Raw genomic sequence first — 22,125 nt, 5'->3', positions numbered from 1 at the left:
AAATTCCCCGATGTACAGACATTGGCACCCTGATCTAACTAAACCTAAAGCCCTCGTCAAATGGAGAGACTTGCTTACAGGAGCCTGGAAGGGACCTGATGTACTTTTAAACTGGGGGAGAGGATATGCTTGTATACTTCCACAGGATGCAGACTCACCTGTGTAGATTCCAGACCGTCTAGTCCGACCTTATGTCTCACCACCCTCCGTCTCCGCCTCCGCCTCCTCCTTCCCGGTATCATCCATATCGGCTGACCCAGAGAGCACAGCTGAGTGCTCCTCGGACACCAACACCACCATCAAGTGCAGCCCTGATGGACCCTTTGATCCAGCCATTCAATGTGCTGACACTTCGGGAAGCCCGTCACCAGTGACGCCACCCACTAGCCAGATCAACGAGAACAACCAAACCACCGACTTGGGGACAGCTGAAATCCTTGACTGAAGAGGCCATCAACCTTCTACAAGGCTCTGTGAGCACTCCATCCACTATTTTTATTGCTATGCTCGCTATCATTGCTTGTCAGTCTTCTTCCGAGTCTTAAACAACCCAAACCGAGAGGTGGCCACTGATTTACATGTGCTATCATTTAAAAAATAAAAAAGGGGGAATTTGCCGGAAGCCAGTCCATCCTTTCTGCTTGACACAGTCGCTGCAGGGAAGAAACATCTGCACAGCATATGTTTCAAGGGACCTGGTGTATATGGCATACTGTTCTTAATATGTTTGCTCCCCTTCTTAGCGCTATGTGTTTTAACCAAGGTCACCTCTCCGAGAAAGGTTGTTTCCCCAGGTGGGGATTTTTCCCTGGAGTTAGGGATTAACAGGACTAAGAAAGGGAATAAAACCCCTTAACTAAGTGCTAGGCGGGTAATTAATCACTTTAACTACGAACAATCACGCTTAAGCTACATAATCTTTACTTAGGATAATCTCCTTCAGTTACTTCCTTGTATCTTAACAGAACAATAGAGTAGTGACCTTTGGAATAGAATGGATAGGATTAAAATTAACTGGTATAAATACAGATGTAACAGGAGAATAAAGGCAGAACCTGGCTGGAGAACCTGGCTAGAAGACCTGGCTATGAGGATTATCTGAACGCTGTCTCCGTGTCATTCCTTCTTCACCGACTCAGACCACACCTTTGGGAACTCCTGAACCTGCTGGGGCTGGAACCCAACAGCTAGTAAATGTTTGAAATTCCCCAAAAAGTAATAGAATCTGAGCGATATAAATGTATACTCAACAGAATTAGACATACACATGGCGGATAACTTTCTACAGTGGCCTGGTTCTTCAAAAATAAGATGTTATAAGGATGTTATGTTAAGATCCTCCAGCTTTTAAAAATATATCTGTTTTTTTCTTAATTTCAGAGAGAGGAAGGGAGAAGGAGAGAGAGGGATAGAAACACCAATGATAAGAGAGAATCATGGATCAGCTGCCTTCTGCATGCCCCACACCAGGGATTGAGCCTGCAACTGGGCATGTGCCCTGACTTGGAATCAAACCATGATTTCCTGGTTCATAGGTCAACACTCAATCATTGAGAAACATCTGCCAGGCAGATCCTCCAGCTTTTGAAGTCCCGGGGGATAAATATGCCATTCTATAACACACCCCTTTGTTCCCCTATCAGATGTAGGCTAGAGGAACCACAAGGCAAACGCATTTCTTATGGCATCACAGAAAAAGGTGTTTATTAATTTAAAATAAGTAAAATGAAGATTAAAATAAAACAAGAATGAAACATTAAACATACATGACTAGAAACATTTAACATGAATTTTTTATAGAGTAAATAAGTTTGCCTGTAAGTATAGTGAACCCTCTGTTTTAGAAGTAAGGTCTCCAGCATGCTTTAGAAAATCTTTTGTTAAAACTGAAGTATATTGATAAAGTGATTTAATATAGTTGAAAACAAGCTGTGGTACTCTAGCTGGGCCCCCTGAAACCTTGTGTTAGAAAACATCTATATAGCATTATAGGAAACATTTACTGTAATTTGCCATCAATGTTTAAAAATAATGTTATACTCTCAACACTGTTGTCTTTGTTAGTGCACTACTACTATTTTATTAATGTGGTTTGTTGTGCTTATATGAATTATTCCCAATTCTACCACAATGTCCTGGGCTTTAATATACTTTAAGTAAAAGATAGTGAAACTATGGGTTGACTCAAAGGGTAGCTGAGTGCATTTTAATATCCACATGTCCTATGAGCCAATATTGGAGAACCACAGGATTATACTGTGGGACATTGTTCCATGTGAACACACAGTGATTAGTTGGGTGGGGTTTGTGTAGTTCTTGACTTGTGGTATATTATGGTATAGTATCCTATATAATAAGAGAGGAATATGCTAATTATATGTTATGCCATAACATCACGACCAATCTACAAGCAGAGAGAGCTACAGGAGGGTGGGGCAGCGGGTGGAGAGCTACAGGAGGGTAGGGCAGTGAGCTATGAGCAGCAGAGAGCTACCAGTGGTGGTGGGTGGGTGGGTGGCTAGCTGAGGCAAGTGGCAGTGAGTTACTCGCACACGGATTCGTGAGCAGGGCTATTAGTCATGAAATAAATGAATCGGTATCTACTAAAAATTGTAAGTAAATTTAGAATTAAACCTCTTATTTTAGGTCCACAACTGTCATTGCATAAATTGCCTCCTGTGTAACTAGGTTGCAGGTTAAAAAAAAGCCAAAAATTAGCAGCACGCATGTGCGTGCGTGCGTGCATGCATGCGTTCATGTGTGTATTCTGTATTAAGGAAGAAGGAGAGTGTTTGCTGAACCTAGATCTTTGGTTTTGCAAATATAAGATTTGCAAAGTACTCTTAGAGAAGGGATATGTATTTGACTATATGCATTGAGATCTTTAATCAAGACAGCTGTTTCTAAAATAATTGGCCTTAAGAAAAAAAAATTAAGGAAAAGGTCCAAAGATGTGTGCTGAGCTAACAGTAAGGAGTGACTGGATTCTAATCTCAGCTCTGCCTGTAGTTAAAGTCTATTATGCAAGGCAAGTCACTTAACCTTCTTGTGTTTTCCTTTTCAACTGTAAAACAAGGGTAACAATTAGCTGCTACAGCATAAAACTGTTATGTGGATAAAAGCCATTAAAGTATTTTGAAATTGTAAATGCTCTCTAAGTGCAGACTGTTATTGTTATGTCAAAATCCAAATTTATAAGGCAGAAAACTGGGAATTAATTATTTGAATTACAACAGAATTCTCTACAAGTACTTTAAATGGCAAGTGTGGTTTACAAATTCTACAGTTCAACCATCTTCCAGGAGTATACCCTTTTTGCAAAAATACCTCTACTTTTACTTGAATAGCTAATTGCATTTCCTTAATGGCAGATTTTGAATTCACTGACTCAAAATGTATACACCTTAGCAATGAGCTAGTCCTACTGAGCTTCATCCAGCATTTGTCAAAGCCTTAGCAGCTGGGAAAAGAACGGAGAACAAGGAAATAAAAGGGGAAGGGAGGGAGAAGTGTGGCAGGAATCTGCCCTCCCCCCACGTTATCAAGAGAAATGTGGCTCTTATCTATTCTATAGTTATAATTTCCTGATAAAATGTAAGTTGCAAAAAGTGTTTCATTGTCCCTCTACCACATTCAAAAGGCTTGCATGTTGAAGGGGAGCAGAATTTGTCACCCCCAAATTTGCCTCTGTGGTATAAGGATTATTGGGAGCTGAAAAGAGACAGGTTACATAGGAGAAGCTCAGAAAACTCAGAAGTTACCCTTTTGTAGGAGACATTTATGTTAACAAGGGAAATCTTCATTTATAAGTGTCTCTCTGTATCAGGAAGTGAAAGATGATTCTAAATTTATAAAAACTCTTATAGATGGAGAGGTAAATGACTTAATCTAAATAACAACATTACCCATTTACAGTGCTTTGCCCCATAATTTTCCATAAAAAATTATGGCTCCCGCTTCCAACATTTTCCTTTGTCTTTAGCTGGAGATGGTATTTAAGATGGTGGTGGAGAGTTACTCAGTTAGCCTGCGTATCGCCCATGTATACAAGAGATATGCATGTTATTAAACTTCTGTTTTCTTTCTCAGTGCTTTTATTTCAGGCGTGAGGCGGAAGGTAGGTGTCTCAGCCAGGAACCCAGATGGGTAAAGGAAAAACAATTTTTCCTCTCCTACAGAGCCAAATCCCTTATTTTTCAGATTAGAAACTGGAGCCAAGAAGTGAAGCTATAGTCGAGTGGTTCTCAACCTTCTGGCCCTTTAAGTACAGTTCCTCATGTTGTGACCCAACCATAAAATTATTTTTGTTGCTACTTCATCACTGTAATGTTGCTACTTTTATGAATCGTAATGTAAATATCTGATATGCAGGATGGTCTTAGGCGACCCCTGTGAAAGGGTCATTCGACCGCCAAAGGGGTCGCGACCCACAGGTTGAGAAACTGCTGTTATAGTCATTACTTGGTCTTGACTAAAGCATCTTCATGACAGGCTACAAAAATATGTTATTTACATGGTCATATATTCAACAGACACTGACTAGAAAATGTCATTTTATTGTCAACTACATGGAGATAGATCTGTAGGATGAATTTAAAAGAAATGCCAGTTTCCCCCAAGGCCAGTGTTTTGCAAAAATTGTAAAGGAAGCAAAGGCTGTCTTTAGTATCCTTAGTTCCCTATCTCTCCACCCGCTCTTCATGTTCCTGGTGTTCTATTATGGAATCCAACCTGCAGGAATGCAGTGCCCTCAACTACCTAATAAGCTTGCTCCTCATTCAGATACAATGCCATCTATACCTTACCTAAGCCCTATGCTCCTGGAAAAGAGTGTTGATTAAGAAATTCCCTTAACCTTTCCCCACCCCTGAAATTCTTCCAGTCTTTTCTGTTTTATGAAATGGTTACACAAAACAAACAAAAATAACCAAATTAAAAAACACTTTCCCATATGACTTATTAAAAAAAGCTCTCTGCCTATTCTCTCAGGATTTTCATAAGAATTGCACATGACTCCCTTATTTACTGGGGGTCAAGACCAAACACAAATCAATCCCCTTTGCTGGAACCTGCTGAAATATCAGACACAGATGGAGAGGGAGGAACCTAGAAGTCCCATTTGATCAAAGTCCTCTCTGTGTCCCATTGTTTCAAGATAGTTCATTATACATTTGTTTACTAAATATTAACTCTTTTTATCTCCTTGTGAATTGCCTTACTGACCCCTTCTTAGTTCTGAATGACATATATATCTCATTTTGCCTGTCTTTAGAATTTTCATGCTTATATAAATTCTCCATGTCTATGTATTAAAATTTGATTTTCTCCTGTTAATCTGTTATTTCATTTGAACAAACAGAAGAACTAAGAAGGAACGTTTCCCAGACCATAACACAATTTATATTTAGTTTGTATTATATTATTATAAGAACAGATGAAAAAAACAGAAGAGGTGAAACCACAAGTCTTGGGTTCTAGTTCCAGATCTCTCTGTGCTCTGTGCGTTTTTGACTTGTCTGGACCTCAGTTTCTTCATCTTTAAATAAGAATGTTGGACCCGCTAATCTTTAAGATTTTAACATTGTATGTTTGTGGAAAGATTACATTGCAATTATTTTTAGTTCAATTTATGGACACTACATGGCTCAAGCTTAGGACATGTCTTTTATTATTCATATCATTCTCTTTGTTTAAAGTAGTTGTTACATAATGCTTAGCAGTTAAAAAGAGTTAGTTTTAATACGTTTGTAAAATTTTAAGGTAGTACAGGCTGTTTTAGTACAATGCTTTTAATTCTATAAATGTTTATCAAATAATAGACAACTGATTTTTCTGGTAAATCCAACATGTTGTTGTGATTTATATCTTCTTTTGGAAATTAAATTCAAATTATTCAAATAAATTAAAACATTTTAGGATACTCAATGTCTATAATAAAATATTATTTTTTAATCTCATTTGGAAAAACTAAGTGTTGAGAAAATTCTTCATTTTCCTAATGAGAAGCAGATCCATATAATTACAGTTAATAGAGAACCAATTACAGTAGAATTTGATTATTTTTAAGTACCATTCTACTTTTCCATTCTTCTACTCTGATGATGAAGGTGATGAAAATTTAAAAATAATAGATATTAAATTAGTAAGTAGAGATCATACTTTAAAGAAACATCTAAATCCCAGAAAGGCTGTCATTCATGGAAAAGTTAATGCCAGTTTGAAAGTGGGGACTGCCTAATAGGATGTCAATAAACTCAAAGTCATTTTCCAGTCTTTCAGCCTAATAATTACTGCTAAGTAAAACAATGTGCCTGGCACTGTGCTATATGCTTTACTTCCATTGTCTCACTTATTCCTCACAACCCCCATATGAGACAGGTCCTATTATTATTATTATTATTATTATTATTATTATTATTATGTTACAGATGAGAACACTGGTTCAGGGAGGTTGTGTGAATTAACTGCCTGAATTGGAGAGCCAGTAAATGGCAGTGGCAATATTCAATGTCAGAATCTGTCTGACTCCAGAGTCCAGACTCTTTTTTTTAAAATATATTTTATTGATTTTTTATAGAGAGGAAGGGAGAGAGATAGAGAGTTAGAAACATCGATGAAAGAGAAACATCGATCAGTTGCCTCCTGCACATCTCCCACTGGGGATGTGCCCGCAACCCAGGTACATGCCCTTGACCGGAATCGAACCCGGGACCTTTCAGTCCGCAGGCCGACGCTCTATCCACTGAGCCAAACCGGTTTCGGCCAGACTCTTAACTATAGTGCTACAATGCCCAATTCTCTAGGAGAATAAAGAAAAAAATGTAAAAAGAATGATCTGGTTTTTAGTTTTATATTTTAATTCATACAGCAGCACTAAGACAAGCTTCTAGAACTGTACTTATGGGGTGTGTGATGCTAGAAAGTCATAAAAGGAGACATCTGACCATTTGAAAATAGCCTTACATTACATCTTTTACAAGGTTTGGTTTAGTATACACATGGCACATGAAAGAAGAGCACTGTTTTTACTTGGTAAGTAATATGTAGTGAAGAACTAATATAGCAGAAGTATAATGTCTAGTTATCATTAAGTTTTTGCTCAGATTCCTATGAAAAGTCAGTTTAACATAACACCTTGGTGTATATGGCATTAACTCTTAATGATTTGCCTTAATAAAGTATTAAATTGAAATCAGTTTGACCAGCCCATGTGTTGATATAATTGAGCAGAAACTTAAAAATATTTTTCATTTATGAAACTTGCCACACACCATTAAAAATATAGGTGTATAGAATTTCTTGAAAATATATCATGAATAGAGTTTAGGGCTTTGCTTTCATTGTGTAAAGTGTCTTTGTGGTTTCATATAGGTTTTGTATGTGAATTTCAGTGTAGTATAGAAGTTAAGAGGCAAGGCTCTGGAAATAACACCACCAGTTTCTAGTTCTCTGACCTTGGGCAAGTTACTTAACTTCTCAGTGCCTATTTCTCATTTGGAAAATGGGAACCATAAAGTTACCTTCATGATATAATACATGCTAAGTGTCTGGAACAATTCTTGCCACGTGATAATTGCTTCATAAATTTAAGTCTTCATCATCAAACTACTTTGTGGATAAGAATGATAGAGATCTGAGTTAAAATATAGAAATGGATATTCCCTAATGACAACTGTTGGGGGAGGAAGAAATTTTATTCTACCCTTCTAGGTTCTTTTGGCTGGTCTAATAATTAAGTCTACATGAGACTGATTAAGAGAAGATAATGAGATTTAATTAATTAGGTATGTATGGAAACACCAACTACATGAAAGGTTCAGAGACAGAAGGGAAAACAAGGTGTATTATATTCTGAACTAAGGGAGAGAGAGGTAAGATGCCCTGAAGCTTCAGAGGGGAAGAGGGTAATTTGCAGGATGACAAAAAGAGCAGATGTTCAGTAATTAGACGTTTGCCCTGCCCTATACATAGGTCATAAAAAGTTATTTCTGGTGATAATTCGTATTATGGGCTAGGCCCCAAATTCAAATTCTCTAAGGGAGAACAAATTTAAAACCTCTAAGGGGGAGGTAAAAGTTTCTCTTGAGGCTGCAGGGTCTCAATTGCCTTCAGCTCAAAATAATCCACATGCCCAAGTGGCACATCTTGGGGAGGCCTGTCTGAAGCCTTTCAAAGCTATGTGATGATCTTCTGCTGTCTTGAATGTTTAATTTTTCTCAAACAGATAATTCATGATTTTCAGTATAAATGGCAAGAAATGCTACCAAGTGGTGGCTCTTGTACTTGCAGATAAGAAGAAATCCAATAGCAGGAGAGAAGGGAGAAAAAGTCCAAGACCAAGTGTATTGAGATCCTTCCCTCGGGCATCTGTGACCCTTATACTACCCATGGGCCCCTCTCAGCAACAACAGTAAAATTGTTAGGAAAAGTCAGTCCAGGCTAGAAACAATATTTCTAAATAAAGCAAACTGCATCATGAATTGAAAACTAAAACAAACCATAACATTTTCCTAAACCTGAGCATTAATTTTAACTGAGGCATAGACCAAAGCAAAGTTACTTTTTCAAAAGCAAACAAAAATAAAACAGAACAAAACCCATGAATTACCCCCCCGCCCCCCCCCCCCCCCGCAAAGAAACGAAAAACACCAGTAATGAGTAGCAATCCAAACAACTACAAAACAAAATATTTTATTTGGAACTAGTGAACCAAAATAAAACTTTCTTACCTCTATAAAATTGTAAGCTTTTTGAGGATAGGTTTGGATCATTCATTCACTCATATGAGGGTGTCTTCCAAAATGTATACACACTTGGAATAATTATAAAGGCAGTATTTATTAAAATACATTTCATTTTCAAAATGTAAGCTCTGTCAGTTGTTAAAGTGTGCATACATTTTTGGGGGACACCTGTATATGATATCATAAAAATATTTAGGATAGTGCTGGCTTTACTTTTTGTTTTCAATATTTACTTTTTGGATTGAACATGGCTAGAGTCCCTCTGTACTGAATCCTATTTCAAGAGAAATTATAATAAAAACTTCCAGCTATTTTCAATGCTTATATATTAATACTAGGTTCATTCAATGTGAATAAGATGTTGGGAGTGCTGGTACTGTGGCATTTATTGTAAATAAGTCAGGCAGTTCAAGCTTATGTTGTTTAAATTTAACAATCCAGTACTCAAAGTGCTTTTTTCTTTTCTCCAACAACCAGGAAGAATTCATGTTCCCTAACTAGAAAAAATTCATGTTCCTGCACTTTGACATAAACATTCACCCTTATGTTAAGCATAAAAGGCTTTTTCTTATTATAAACAGAAGAAATTTCCATATACCCTTTGTAAAATGTTATATATAAATGCTGGACTTGGGCACAGAGAACTTAATCAAAATCCCACGTTGCTTCAGGGTAGTTATATGTGAAATGCAATTTCCATTGTATTGAAATCTCCATCTAGTAAATATTTATCTATTTTTAAAATTGCCAACATATTTGAAAAGTTTAATTGGTTTATACTCAAGGCACTAGAGAAAGGAAAATTTGCTTTCAGAAGGCATTTACATGTATTTATTCTGTTCATGTAGAATACCTCTTTCAAGTGTTTGAGAATTTTAATGTGAAGATAACCCATCCCAGATTTGGTTCTAATGACCAAATTAGAAGAAAAGTAATCAATAATCAACCCATCACTTTGATCACTGTACCTTTTTTCTCTGATTTATCGGAAACTTTTCCTCCAATTGGAGAGTAAGTAGTATCCATGGATTCGGTCCCTCTGTTCCCTTTGCTAACTCCATTTTCATAGAGCTGTCCTTCAACTGGTTGCAACTGCCAAGTCAGGCCGAACAAATGTACTGCTGCAAGAAAACAAGCCATACATGAACTTATTCCAGACTCGCTGAGAAGGTCTCTAAACCAGCTGTTCTTTTGAACCTAAAAATGTCATGATCAGTTTTCTTATAGTTATCCCAACCAACTTGGATTACATACCTACATCATACCTGTAGCCACTTTTCTAAGTAGCTATTGTTAAATTTTAAGGATTAGAAGTTGGATAGTATTTTTTTATTATTATATTTGCTGATCCTCACACAAGGATATTTTTCCACTGATTTTTTTTTTTACACAGAGTGGAAGGGAAGGAGGGAGGGAAGTAAAGAAGGAGGAGGGATAGAGAAAGGGAAGAAGAGAGAGAGAGAGAGAGAGAGAGAGAGAGAGAGAGAGAGAGAGAGAGAGAGAGAAAGAAAGAAAGAAAGAAAGAAAGAAAGAAAGAAAGAAAGAAAGAAAGAAAGAAAGAAAGAAAGAAAGAAAGAAAGAAAAAGAAAGAGAAACACATCAATTAGTTGCCACCCTGACCGGGGCCTGCCAGGAGCCGGTCCATCCTTGCTGTTTCAAGGGACCTGGCATATATAGCATACAGTTCTTAATATGTTTGCTCACCTTCTTGGCGCTGTGTTTTAACCAAGGTCACCTCTCCGAGAAAGGTTGAATCCCCAGGTAGGGGTTTTCCCCTGAAGTTAGGGAGGGAATAAAACCCCTCAACTAAGTGCCAGGCGGGTAATTAATCACTTTAACTACGAACAATCATGCTTAAGCTACATAATCTTTTCTCCCTGGAATGGAGATAAGAAACGCCCTAACCTTTGTAATAGAAATTGACAGGATTAGAATCAACTGGTATAAATACAGATGCAACAAGACAACAACAGACAGAATTCAGAACACAGAACCTACACAGAACGTTCTCTAGAGACAGAAGAACTTCGCTGGAGAGAACATGGCAAAAGATCCTGGACTGAACCTGACTACAGAAATTGGCAAGAGAACCTGACTAGAACCTGGTGACTGAACCTGGCTGGAGAACCTGGACAGAACCTGGCTGGAGAACCTAGCGAGGGAACATGGCTACATAATCTGGCTGGAGATCCTAAGCAGAACCTCTCTGGAGATCGAGACCAGAACTTGGCTGGAGGTCCTGGCTAGGCTGCTGATCAACTGAACGCTGTCTCCGTGTCATTCCTTCTTCGCCGACTCCGTCCACACCTTTGGGGACCCCTGGACCTCCTGGGGTTGGACCCCAACCTATGGCGCCCGAACAGGGACCCCTAGGTAAGCGCCCCGCACTCGGGATGGATAGGACTCCACCGTAGGAAGAGGGTGGATAGTCTTCGCCGACTCCGTCCACACCTTTGGGGACCCCTGGACCCTCTGGGGTTGGACCCCGGCAGGGGCCAGGGATCTAACCTGTAATCCAGGTGTGTACCCTTGACTGGGAATAGAACTCATGACCCTTTGATGTGGGGGCTGACACTCTAACCACTGAGCACACAGCCAGGGCTTGATGGTACTATTTTTTAAAATCGCCTTTTGGGAAGGCAATATAGCACCATTCAAAAAATATATCTTAGCCCAGCTAGTATGGCTCAGTGGTTGAGCGTTGACCTATGAACCAGGAAGTCACAGTTTGATTCCTAGTCAGGGCACATGCCCAGGTTGCTGGCTTGATCCCCAGTGGGGAGCATGCAGGAGGCAGCTGATCCATGATTGTCTCTCTCATCATTGATGTTTCTGTCTGTCTCCCTCTCACTTCCTCTCTAAAATCAATAAAAATATATTTAAAAAATATCTTAAAAACTTGGCTTACCTTTCTATCCAAGAATTTCTATGAATTAACTATGAATGTGTATCAAATTACAAAGCTATTTATTATAATATTTAAAAACCAGTACCATGTTAGGATCAATCTAAATGTTCATAAAAAAGACATTAATTAAATAACTGGTGATTATAAATAATGTAAGATTACATGGCTAGTAAATCATGTTGCAGAAGACTATGTAATGCCATGGTAAATATTTATAATGCATCAAATGAAAACCATCAGGCTACTAAATAGTATGAATAGTGCAATCTATAGTGTGTGTGTGTGTGTGTGTGTGTGTGTGTGTGTGTGTGTTTATGTCTGGAAAAAAGGGCTGGGAGGATATATCCCAACATAATAACAGCATGAAGGGCTGGCTGACGGAGGGTTTTTATTATCTCCTTTATGATTTCTGTGTTATCTGTTTTTTTCTCCAATGAATATGTGTGATGTTTGTCATAGGGGGAAAAAGAAATTTTTGTTTTTAAAAGAAATGGATTAAAAGAATAATAGATTAAAACTGGCTGGGCCAATCAGATGATATAATGATAGAACTTGAAGGATGTGTAGGGTTTTGACAGGAGACAACAATGGGAGGGGCAAGGGGGCAGGTTGTACAAAAAATGACTTTGTAAAGTACGAGATGTCTCTGAGGTAAAGGAAGTTGCTGGGGTTGAGTCTGAATTTAGCTATGTGTAGATGGTAGTGAAGTTAAGGCTGGAAGGATAGATTAGGGCTGTATTGTAGAGGACACTGAATGCCACACTAAAGATATTTGGATTCTATTTACTAGGAAACAGGCAGGCATTGCTATTTTCTGAACAGATGAGTGATACAATCAGTTTACTTTAGGAAGATTAATTTGATAACAATGGGGAGCACTGATGGTTTCTAGGCAAATAAATTATGTCATCAGAGCACCTTTTGTAGAAAGATAAATCCTGTAGTAGTGGGGAGAATGAATGTTAGGCCTAAAGATTTGACAACAACACAAATTGGGAAGGCATTACAATAATCAAGGTTATAAATGAGTGTCTCAAATAGAGCAATGGCAGTGCAAATGCAAAGAAGGTGATTCCTTAAGGAGAAATTACATGAATGTTATCTCAACATTTGGCAACAAGCTCTGCCAAATGTTTACGTGTGTGTGTGTGTGTTCCTGCATGCTTATGTTTATGTGTAGGTGTGGGGGTAGGGCATAGAAAAAAGTGAGGGAAAGAAAGAAATCTAAAATGGTTAAGGTTTGGGGCCTGCATAACTGAAAGCATGGTAGAATCATTAATATAGTTAGGGAATTCCATACATAGCTGAGCACTAGCTACAAATAGTACTGGTCATGTGCTGATTGACTGATAATTAGTTGATTTGGGGCAGGATGGGTGATGGGAGGAATACAATAAATTCATCTTTGGAGATTCTGAGTTCCAGGGATCGATGGGTTATCCAGACAGTCATGGTCAACACAGTTTTGTAGGCCTGAAGTTCTGGAGAAATATTAAGGCTAGAGCAAGACTGCAGAATCATATATACACAGAGGCAACAATTAAAGTTAATAGGGTGAATGAGGGAAGAGACTGTTAGGAGAAAATGGTGCCTAGGACAGAAGTTGGGGGAATCTTTTTATTGGTTTTCTCATTGCAATTTTCAACATCAACTAAATATTACCTAACGGAAAAAAGTGCATGTGTTCATAAGACATCTTATATATTTCTTTATGCGCTTAGGCAGAATGAAAGGTACTACTTTGTATGACTAGCACTCATATATAGTATATGAATTGAGAACAGGAAAGCCAGCCAGATAGACTATTTAAAAATCATTCATCCAAGGAGGGGAAAATGGCAGCTGAATAGGCAGACCTGTCATGCACCTCATCCCAAGACCAGACTGGGAATACAACTACATTGGAGAACATTCACCTGGAATTACCAACTGAGGTCCAGCTGAGGAGGAGACATATCAAGGAAGGACAGAAAACACCCAGAGACTGCACCTCCACAACAGCTCACTCGACATGGCCAGGGGTCAGCCACATAGTCAGCCAGCCTGTGAGGAGATTCCATCCATGAATGGGAGAATAACATTCAAGACCCAACTACAATAGGAGAAACCATATAACTCAAGCAGAGACTTTCCTAGAGCCCCAAGCTCAGGAGATCTAAAAAAATGCACCACTGGGTCCTACAAAACACTGACTATATAAGACCACCCCACAAAGTCTGGGAGGCATAGCAGTTTGATCTAATACATAGAAACAAATATAAAATGACAGAAAAAAATGGAGAGACAAAAGACCCCCAAATGAAAGAAAAGGAGGAATCACCAGAAAAGGAATAAATGAAATGGACGCAAGCAATCTGTCAGATAAAGAATTCAGAGTAATGGTAATAAGGGTGCTCAAAACTTAAGTGAGAACTACAAGCAACTTAATGAGAATTATAAGAAAATTAATGAGAATATTAAGGAACTTAATGAGGGCTACAACAATATGAAAAGAGAGGTTGAAAGAATAAATAAGAATCAAGTGGTAATAAGGAATGACATAACTGAAGTAAAGAACACCCTGGAAGGATTCAAGAGTAGTCTAGAAGAAGATAGGGGCCAAATCAGTTAATTAGAAGACAAAGTAGAAAAAAAAACCCAAACACACCCATTTGGAGCAGCAAATGGAAAAAAAATTAAAAGCAGGAGGAGAGTTTAAGGGAACTTTGGAACAACATGAAATGTAACAACATTTGCATTGTAGGGGTACCAGAAGGAGAAAAATCTAAGCACGGAATAGAGAACCTACTTGGAGAAATAATGACAGCAAATTTATGGTGAGGGAAAAAGTCACTTAAGTTCAGGAAATAGAGTTTCAGCCAAGATGAACCACAAAACACCCACACGTAGGCACATAATGATTAAAATGGGAAACATTAAAGACAAAAAGAAAAGAATCTTAAAGCCTGCAAAAGAGCGACAGAAACTTACCTACAAGGGAACCCCCATTAGGCTATCAGCTGATTTCTCCATAGAAACACTTCAGGCCAGAAGGGAGTGGCATGAAGTATACAAAGTGATGAAAACCAAGTGACTGCACATAAGACCACTCTATCCAGCAAGGCTATCATTCAAAATCAAAGATGAAATAAAGAGCTTCTCAGACAAAAACAGGCTAAAATAATTTATTACCACCAAACCAGCACTCCAAGAAGTGCTAAAGGGACTGAAGTAAAAAAGAAGACATAGAGAGAAAGAGAAGAACACAGGCATAAAAAGTAAGAATGGCAGCAAATAAGTACTTATCAATAATAACCTCAAGTGTAAATGGCTTAAATGCTCCAATCAAAAGGCATAGAGTAGCTGAATGGATAAGAAAACATGATCCATATATATGCAGTCTATAATAAACTCACCTCAGAACAAATGACTCACACAAAATGAAAGTGAAGGGATGAAACAAATTTTTTCAGGCAAATGGAAATGAAAAAAAAAAATAGCTGGGGTAGCAATACTCATATCTGACAAAATAGACTTCAAAGTGAAAGCCATAATAAAAGACAATGAAGGCCACTTCATAATACTAAAGGTATTGATACAAGAGGATATAACTCTGGTAAACTTATAGGCACCCAAAACAGGAGCATCCAAATACATAAAAAATCTGGAAGATTTTAAAGGAGGGATAGACAGCAATACAATCATAGCGACAGACTTCAACATCCCACTGACATCACTGGATAGATCTTCTAGACCAGTGGTTCTCAACCTTCCTAATGCCGTGAACGACCCTTTAATACAGTTCCTCATGTTGTGGTGACCCCCAACCATAAAATTATTTTTGTTGCCACTTCATAACTGTAATTTTGCTACTGTTATGAATCATAATGTAAATATCTGATATGCAGGATGTATTTTCATTGTTACAAATTGAACATAATTAAAGCATAGTGATTAATCACAAAAACAATATGTAATTATATATGTGTTTTCTGATGGTCTTAGGCGACCCCTGTGAAAGGGTCGTCGACCCCTAAAGGGGTCGCGACCCACAAGTTGAGAACCTCTGTTCTAGGAAAAAAAAAAAAAAAACTACAAGGAAACAGCAATCCTAAATGTCTGACTAGATTAGATGGAATTAATTGACATTTACAAAACATTTTACCCCAAAGCTAGAGTATATATTCTTCTCAAGTGCACATGGGACATTTTCAAAGATAGACCACATGTTAAGACACAAACAAAATCTCTACAAGTTCAAGAAGATTGAAATCATATGAAGCATCTTCTCAGATCACAATGGCATGAAATTAGAAATCAACTGCAATAAAAACACCCCAAAACATTCAAACATATGGAGGCCAAATAGCATGTTATTAAATAGTGAATGGGTTGCCAATGAGATCAATGAATAAAAAACTTCCTAGAAACAAATGAACACACAATAACCAAAAATCTATGGGACACAGTGAAAGCAGTCCTGAGAGGGAAGTTCATAGCACTACAGGCCTACTTCAAAAAACAAGTAAAACTTTATTTTTTTTTTTAATGAGAGCTATTTATTTATTTATTTATTTATTTATTTATTTATTTATTTTACTTTAATTTTTCTCCCTATATTAAGATATTACAAATGTGTCCTTATCCTTCCCAATGTCCCCTCATCCCCCCAATCCTGACCTCACTCTCACCCCCTGTTGTCCACATCCATCGCTTATGCTTATATGCATGCATACAAGTCCTTTGGTTGATCTCTCCCCCTCACTCCCACCCTCCCCTATCTTCTCTCTGAGTTTTGAGCATCTGATCGATGCTTCTCTGTCTCTACATCTGTTTTTGTTCATCGGTTTATGTTGTTCATTATAATCCACAAATGAGTGAGAGCATGTGATATTTATCTTTCTCTGACTGACTTATTTCACTTAGCATAATGCTCTCCAGCTTCATCCATGCTGTTGCGAATGGTAACAGTTCTTTCTTTTTTACAGCAGCATAGTATTCCATTGTGTAGATGTGCCAAAGTTTTTAATCCGTTCATCTGCTGATGGGCACTTAGGCTGATTCCAAACCTTAGCTATTGTAAATTGTGCTGCTATGAACATAGAAATCCATATATCCTTTCTGATTGCTGTTTCTGGTTTCTTGGGATATATTCCTAGAAGTGGGATCACTGGGTCAAATAAATGCTGGCGAGGATGCAGAAAAAAAAGGAACCCTCGTTCACTGCTGGTGGGAATTCAAACTGGTGCAGCCCCTGTGGAGAACAGTATGGAGTTTCCTCAAAAAACTAAAAATGGAACTTCCAAGTAAAACTTTTAATAAGTTTTCAAACCCTACAATTTAAAGAATTAGAAAGAGAACAACAAAAAAGCTCAGAGTAAGTAGAAGGAAAGAAATAATAAAGATCAGAGTGGAAATAAATGAAATGGAGACTAAATACAATACAAAAGACCAATGAAACCAAGAGCTGATTCTTTAAAAAGATAAATAAGGTTGATGAACCTTTAGCCAGACTCATCAAGAAACAAAGAGAGAGGACCCAAATAAACACAATCATAAACAAAAGAGGTGAAGTAACAACTGGCCCCACAGAAATGCAAAGAATGTAAAAAAAAAAAAATACCATGAAAGACTATATTCCAACAAGCTGGACAACTTGGATGAAATGGACATCAACACTAATAAAAGAGAAAAATGGTAATTGGCGTACAAGCTACCCTTTTCATTGGCTAATCAGGGCTATATGTAAATTAACTGCCAACTAAGATTGGCAGTTAACTGCCAACAAGATGGCGGTTAATTTGCATATGTAGGCACAATGCAGGGAGGTGAAAGGGAAAGCAGGAAGAAGCCCCCTGACACTGACAGTGATCGGAAACCCAGGGGGGAGCTAAGAGGTGGGGGGCAGCCATGATCGGAGAAGCAGGTGCCTTTTCCACCCTGGCCAGTGATAGCAGGAAGTAGGGGTGGAGCCAGCAATGGGAGCTGGGCACGGTCGAAGCTGGCAGTCCCAGGAGCTAGGGGTCCCTTGCCTGGGCCTAAAGCGAAGCCCACGATCGTGGGGCCGCTGCAGCTGTGGGTCCCTGCTGCCCAGGCCGGACGCCTAGGCCAGAGGCGTCAGGCCTGGGCAAGGGGCCGATCCTGCGATTGGAGGGTGATGGGGGTCAATGCCTGAGGGTTCCCAGTATGTGAGAGGGGGCAGGCTGGGCTGAGGGACACTCCCCCCCCACACACACCCAGTGCACGAATTTCGTGCACCGGGCCCCTAGTATTCCTAGAAAAATACAATCTTCCAAAACTCAATCAGGAAGAATCAGAAAACTTTATTAGGCCCATAACTATTGATGAAATTGAAGCAGTAATCAAAAAAAATCCCAGCAAACAAAAGCCATGGTCTGGATGGCATCACAGGGAAGTTTTACTAAACATTCAGAGAAGAACTAACATTGATACTCCTCAAACTATTCCAAAAAATCCAAGAGGAAGGAACACTTCCAAGCTCTTTTTACCAGCCTAGCATTATCCTAATTCCAAAGCCAGATAAAGACACTACAGAGAAAGAGAATTACAGTCCAATATCCCTGATGAACATAGATGCTAAAATCCTTAGTAAAATATTAGCAAATTTAATCCTAGAATACATTAAAATGATCATATACCACGACCAAGTGAGATTTATTCCAGGGATGCAAAGCTGGTACAATATCCACAGATCAATAAATGTGGTATATCACATATACAAATTAGAAGGCAAAATATCACATGATCATATAAATTGATGCAGAAAAAGCTTTTGACAAAATCCAACACCTTTTTGATAAAAACTCATGGCAAAGTGGAAATAGAGGAATCATACCTCAACATAATAAAAGCCATATATGACAAACCTACAGCCAACATCATACTCAATGGGCAAAAACTAAAATCATTTCCCATAAGAACAGGAACAAAACAGGGATGTCCTCACCACTATTATTCAATATAGTACTGGAAGTCTTAGCCTCAGTGATTGGACAAGAAGAAAAAATAAAAGGCATCCAAACTGGAAAGGAGGAAGTAACACTCTCATTATTCACAGATGACATGATATTGTACATAGAAGACCCTAAAGACTCCACCAAAACTACTAGATTTAATACATGAATTCGGAATGTAGTAGGATACAAAATTAACACCCAGAAATTGAAGGCATTTTTTTACACCAATAATAAACTCTCATAAAGAGAAACCAAAAAATCAATCCCATTTACCATTGCAACCAAAAAATTAAGATACTAATAAACTTAACCAAGGAGGCAAAAGACCTGTTCTCAGAAAACTATAAGACATGAAAAAAGAGATAGAGGAAGACATAAACAAGTGGAAGAAAATACCATGTTCATAGACTGGTAGAATCAACATCATTAAAATGTCATACTACCCAAACCAATCTATACATTCAATGTAATCCCTATTAAAATACCAACGGCATACTTCATAGATCTAGAACAAACACTCCAAGAATTTATATGGAACCAAAAAAGACCCTGAATAGCCACAGCAATCTTGAGAAAGAAGAACAAAGTTGGAGAAATCACAATACCAGATATCAAGTTATACTACAAAGAGAATGTACTCAAAACATACTGGTACTGGCAAAGGAACAGACATAGACATCAGTGGAACAGAACAGAGACACCAGAAATTGACCCAAGCCATTATGCTCAATTAATATTTGACAAAGGAGGCAAGAGCATACAATGGAGTCAAGACAGTCTCTTCAATAAATTGTATTGGGAAAACTGGACAGGTACATGCGAAAAAAATGAAACTAGATCACCAACTTACTCCATATACAAGAATAAACTCAAAATGGATAATAGACTTAAGTGTAAATTGGGAAGCCATAAAAATCTTGGAAGAAACCATAGGCAGCAAAATCTCAGATATCTCTCATAGCAATGTGTTACAGATCCATCTCCTATGGCAAAGGAAACGAAGGAGAAAATAAACAAATGGGACTACATCAAAATAAAAAGTTTCTGCACAGCAGAAGGAACCATCAATAAAATGAAACGAGAGCCCACTGTATGGGAAAACATATTTGCCAATACATCTGATAAGGGGTTAATTTCCAAAATATATAAGGTACTCATACAACTTAACAAAAGGAAGACAAACAATCTAATAAAAAATGGACAAAGAACACAAATAGACACTTCTCCAAAGTGGACATACAGAAGGTCAAGAGACATATTAAAAGATGCTCAGTCACTAATAACCCAAGGGATGCAAATCAAAACAAAGAGGTATCACCTCATACCTGTCAGAATGGCTATCATCAACAGGTCAATAAGAGGCAAGTGTTAGCAAGAATGTGGAAAAAAGAGAACCCTAGTACACTGCTAGTGGTAATGCAGACTGGTGCAGTTACTGTGGAAGACAATATGGAGTTTCCTCAAAAAATTAAAAATGGTACTGCCATTTGACCCTGTGATCCTACTTCTAGGAATATATCTTAAGAAATCAGAAACATCAATCAGAAAGAATATATGGACTCCTATGTTCATAGTAGCACAATTTACAATAGCTAAGATTTGGAAACAGCCCAAATGCCCACCAGCATACGAGTGGATCAAAAAGCAGTGGTACATTTACACAATGGAATAGTACACCGCTATAAAAAGAAGGAACTCTTACCATTTGCAACAGCATGGATGTACTGGAGAGTATTATGCTAAGTGAAGTAAGCCAGTCAGAGAAAGGTAAGTATCACATGATTTCACTCATATATGGAATCTAATGAACAAAATACAACTATGAACAAGACAGATCCAGAGACTTAGAACCATGAAGAGATTGAATTTCAGAGGGAAGGTGGGGGTGAGGGTTATGGGGGAGAGGGATTAACCAGGGAACTTCTATGCATATTTGCATAGCTTATGGACACAGTCAATAGTGTGGCAAAGGTTTGGGAGAGGCGGGTAAAGGGAGGAGGGGCTCAATGGGGGAAAAAACAGCAACAAAAACCCAAAGCAGATATCTGTAGTATTTTCAACAATAAATATAAATTAAAAACAAAACAAAAAAATCATTCATCCACTTTTAGTTGGAGCTAAAGATATTCCTAATACCTAACTTGTAATTTATCCCTTAAATACTTAAGGATTTTATTGGTTTACATCCTTTTTTGGGGTTAAAGTCAATGCTGCCTGATGAATTTCTGTTGCAATTATTGGAAACAACTGAAACTCAAGTCATAGTGATTCTAAGTAAGGTGCAATATAGCATGCTAATAAAGCTATGTTAGTGACATCTCTGAGATTATCTTGCCAAAAGACTCAAAGTATGGTTGGTTTAACATACTTGCTCCATTTGAAGCTGTTTATCAGTTTTATAGAAAGTATGGTCTATTCTGCCCCACAAATACTTTGAATATGATGTATATTAAACACCATATTGAAAATGCATTTGATTTCCTTCGGTTCAGTTACTTTTGTGAATTAGATGAGCCGTAAGGAACAAAAGGCACAGTAGTTCTCATTTTGAAGATCAAGGGGCCTATTTTATATACTTTATTTAAGTTAAGCCAGTTTCCTGATGGTGCTGAAAAATTAGAGAGAAAATGCATGTCTCAGAATCACTTCAAAATAATAAGGTAAAGATTAATTTTCACCATCAAATGAAATGAACTGCTTTTAGCCAATCAAGACACATAAAGAGGTATGGGCACATTTAGTAGAGTATCCTTTGAGGGGGTAAAGCTTTGTAATTTTTTGAGTTTACTATGTCTTCTCCAGACAATAAACTATTTCTAGTGTCTAGTTGTATGACTATATAATGAAAGTTACATTACTTGTTTCAGACTATGGCTACTACAGCAAGGCTATTGGTCTTTTTTCTCCTCCAAACTGAACTTCAAAATACTGAGTTGTGAAAGGTAATAAAAAACTGCACTTATATGCAGGATAAACCAAGGTAACTAAATAACTAGTATTTCAGTTCTATTAGAAAAAATAATATTTTGTTCATAGTAAGACCAATAAATAAAATTATGTTGACGTATGAAACATACCCACACACCACTAGAAAGATATGATAGCAATTCCACTATGAGATGTATTTATTGATTCATTAAACAAGGATTTTTAAAGCATACCTGGGCACACTGGGAATGCCGAGAATACAGGAAAAGGCTATCAAAATATTTAACAGCCAGAACAGCAAAGGTACTGGCTGGCCAATATGGATATTTGATATAAACAACCAATATAGTCTAACAAGGACACACACTGGTTGCATATCAGCCTTGGCTAGAGAATGAAGATATAGTCCTTTGCTTCTAGTGGATTTCTATCCAGACCTCTGCTATGTGTTTATAAACACACTGTTTAGGCAAGTAACCCAAACCACAGTATAAATATTATGATGCAACTGGCTAGAATTAAGGGAATACCACTAATGAACAAATAAGGCAGTGTTAAATTATACTGATTCATCAAATATTTTTGAATG

General features: G+C 37.8%; 1 protein-coding gene across 2 annotated transcripts in view; it reads right to left on the bottom strand.

Annotated features, from left to right (window-relative positions):
• Window positions 1-22,125, bottom strand: part of TENM1 (teneurin transmembrane protein 1) — a 641,347-nt gene that overhangs the window by 312,224 nt on the left and 306,998 nt on the right. For both annotated transcript variants that reach the window (XM_059680479.1, XM_059680478.1), the window contains one exon: window positions 9,713-9,865. In XM_059680479.1, coding sequence (XP_059536462.1) covers window positions 9,713-9,865 — 153 coding nt within the window. The remainder of the gene's footprint in view (window positions 1-9,712; window positions 9,866-22,125) is intronic.

This window comes from Myotis daubentonii, chromosome X (genome assembly GCF_963259705.1).
Source record: "Myotis daubentonii chromosome X, mMyoDau2.1, whole genome shotgun sequence".
Lineage (NCBI taxonomy): Eukaryota > Metazoa > Chordata > Mammalia > Chiroptera > Vespertilionidae > Myotis > Myotis daubentonii.
This window is presented reverse-complemented; position numbering and strand designations above follow the sequence as displayed.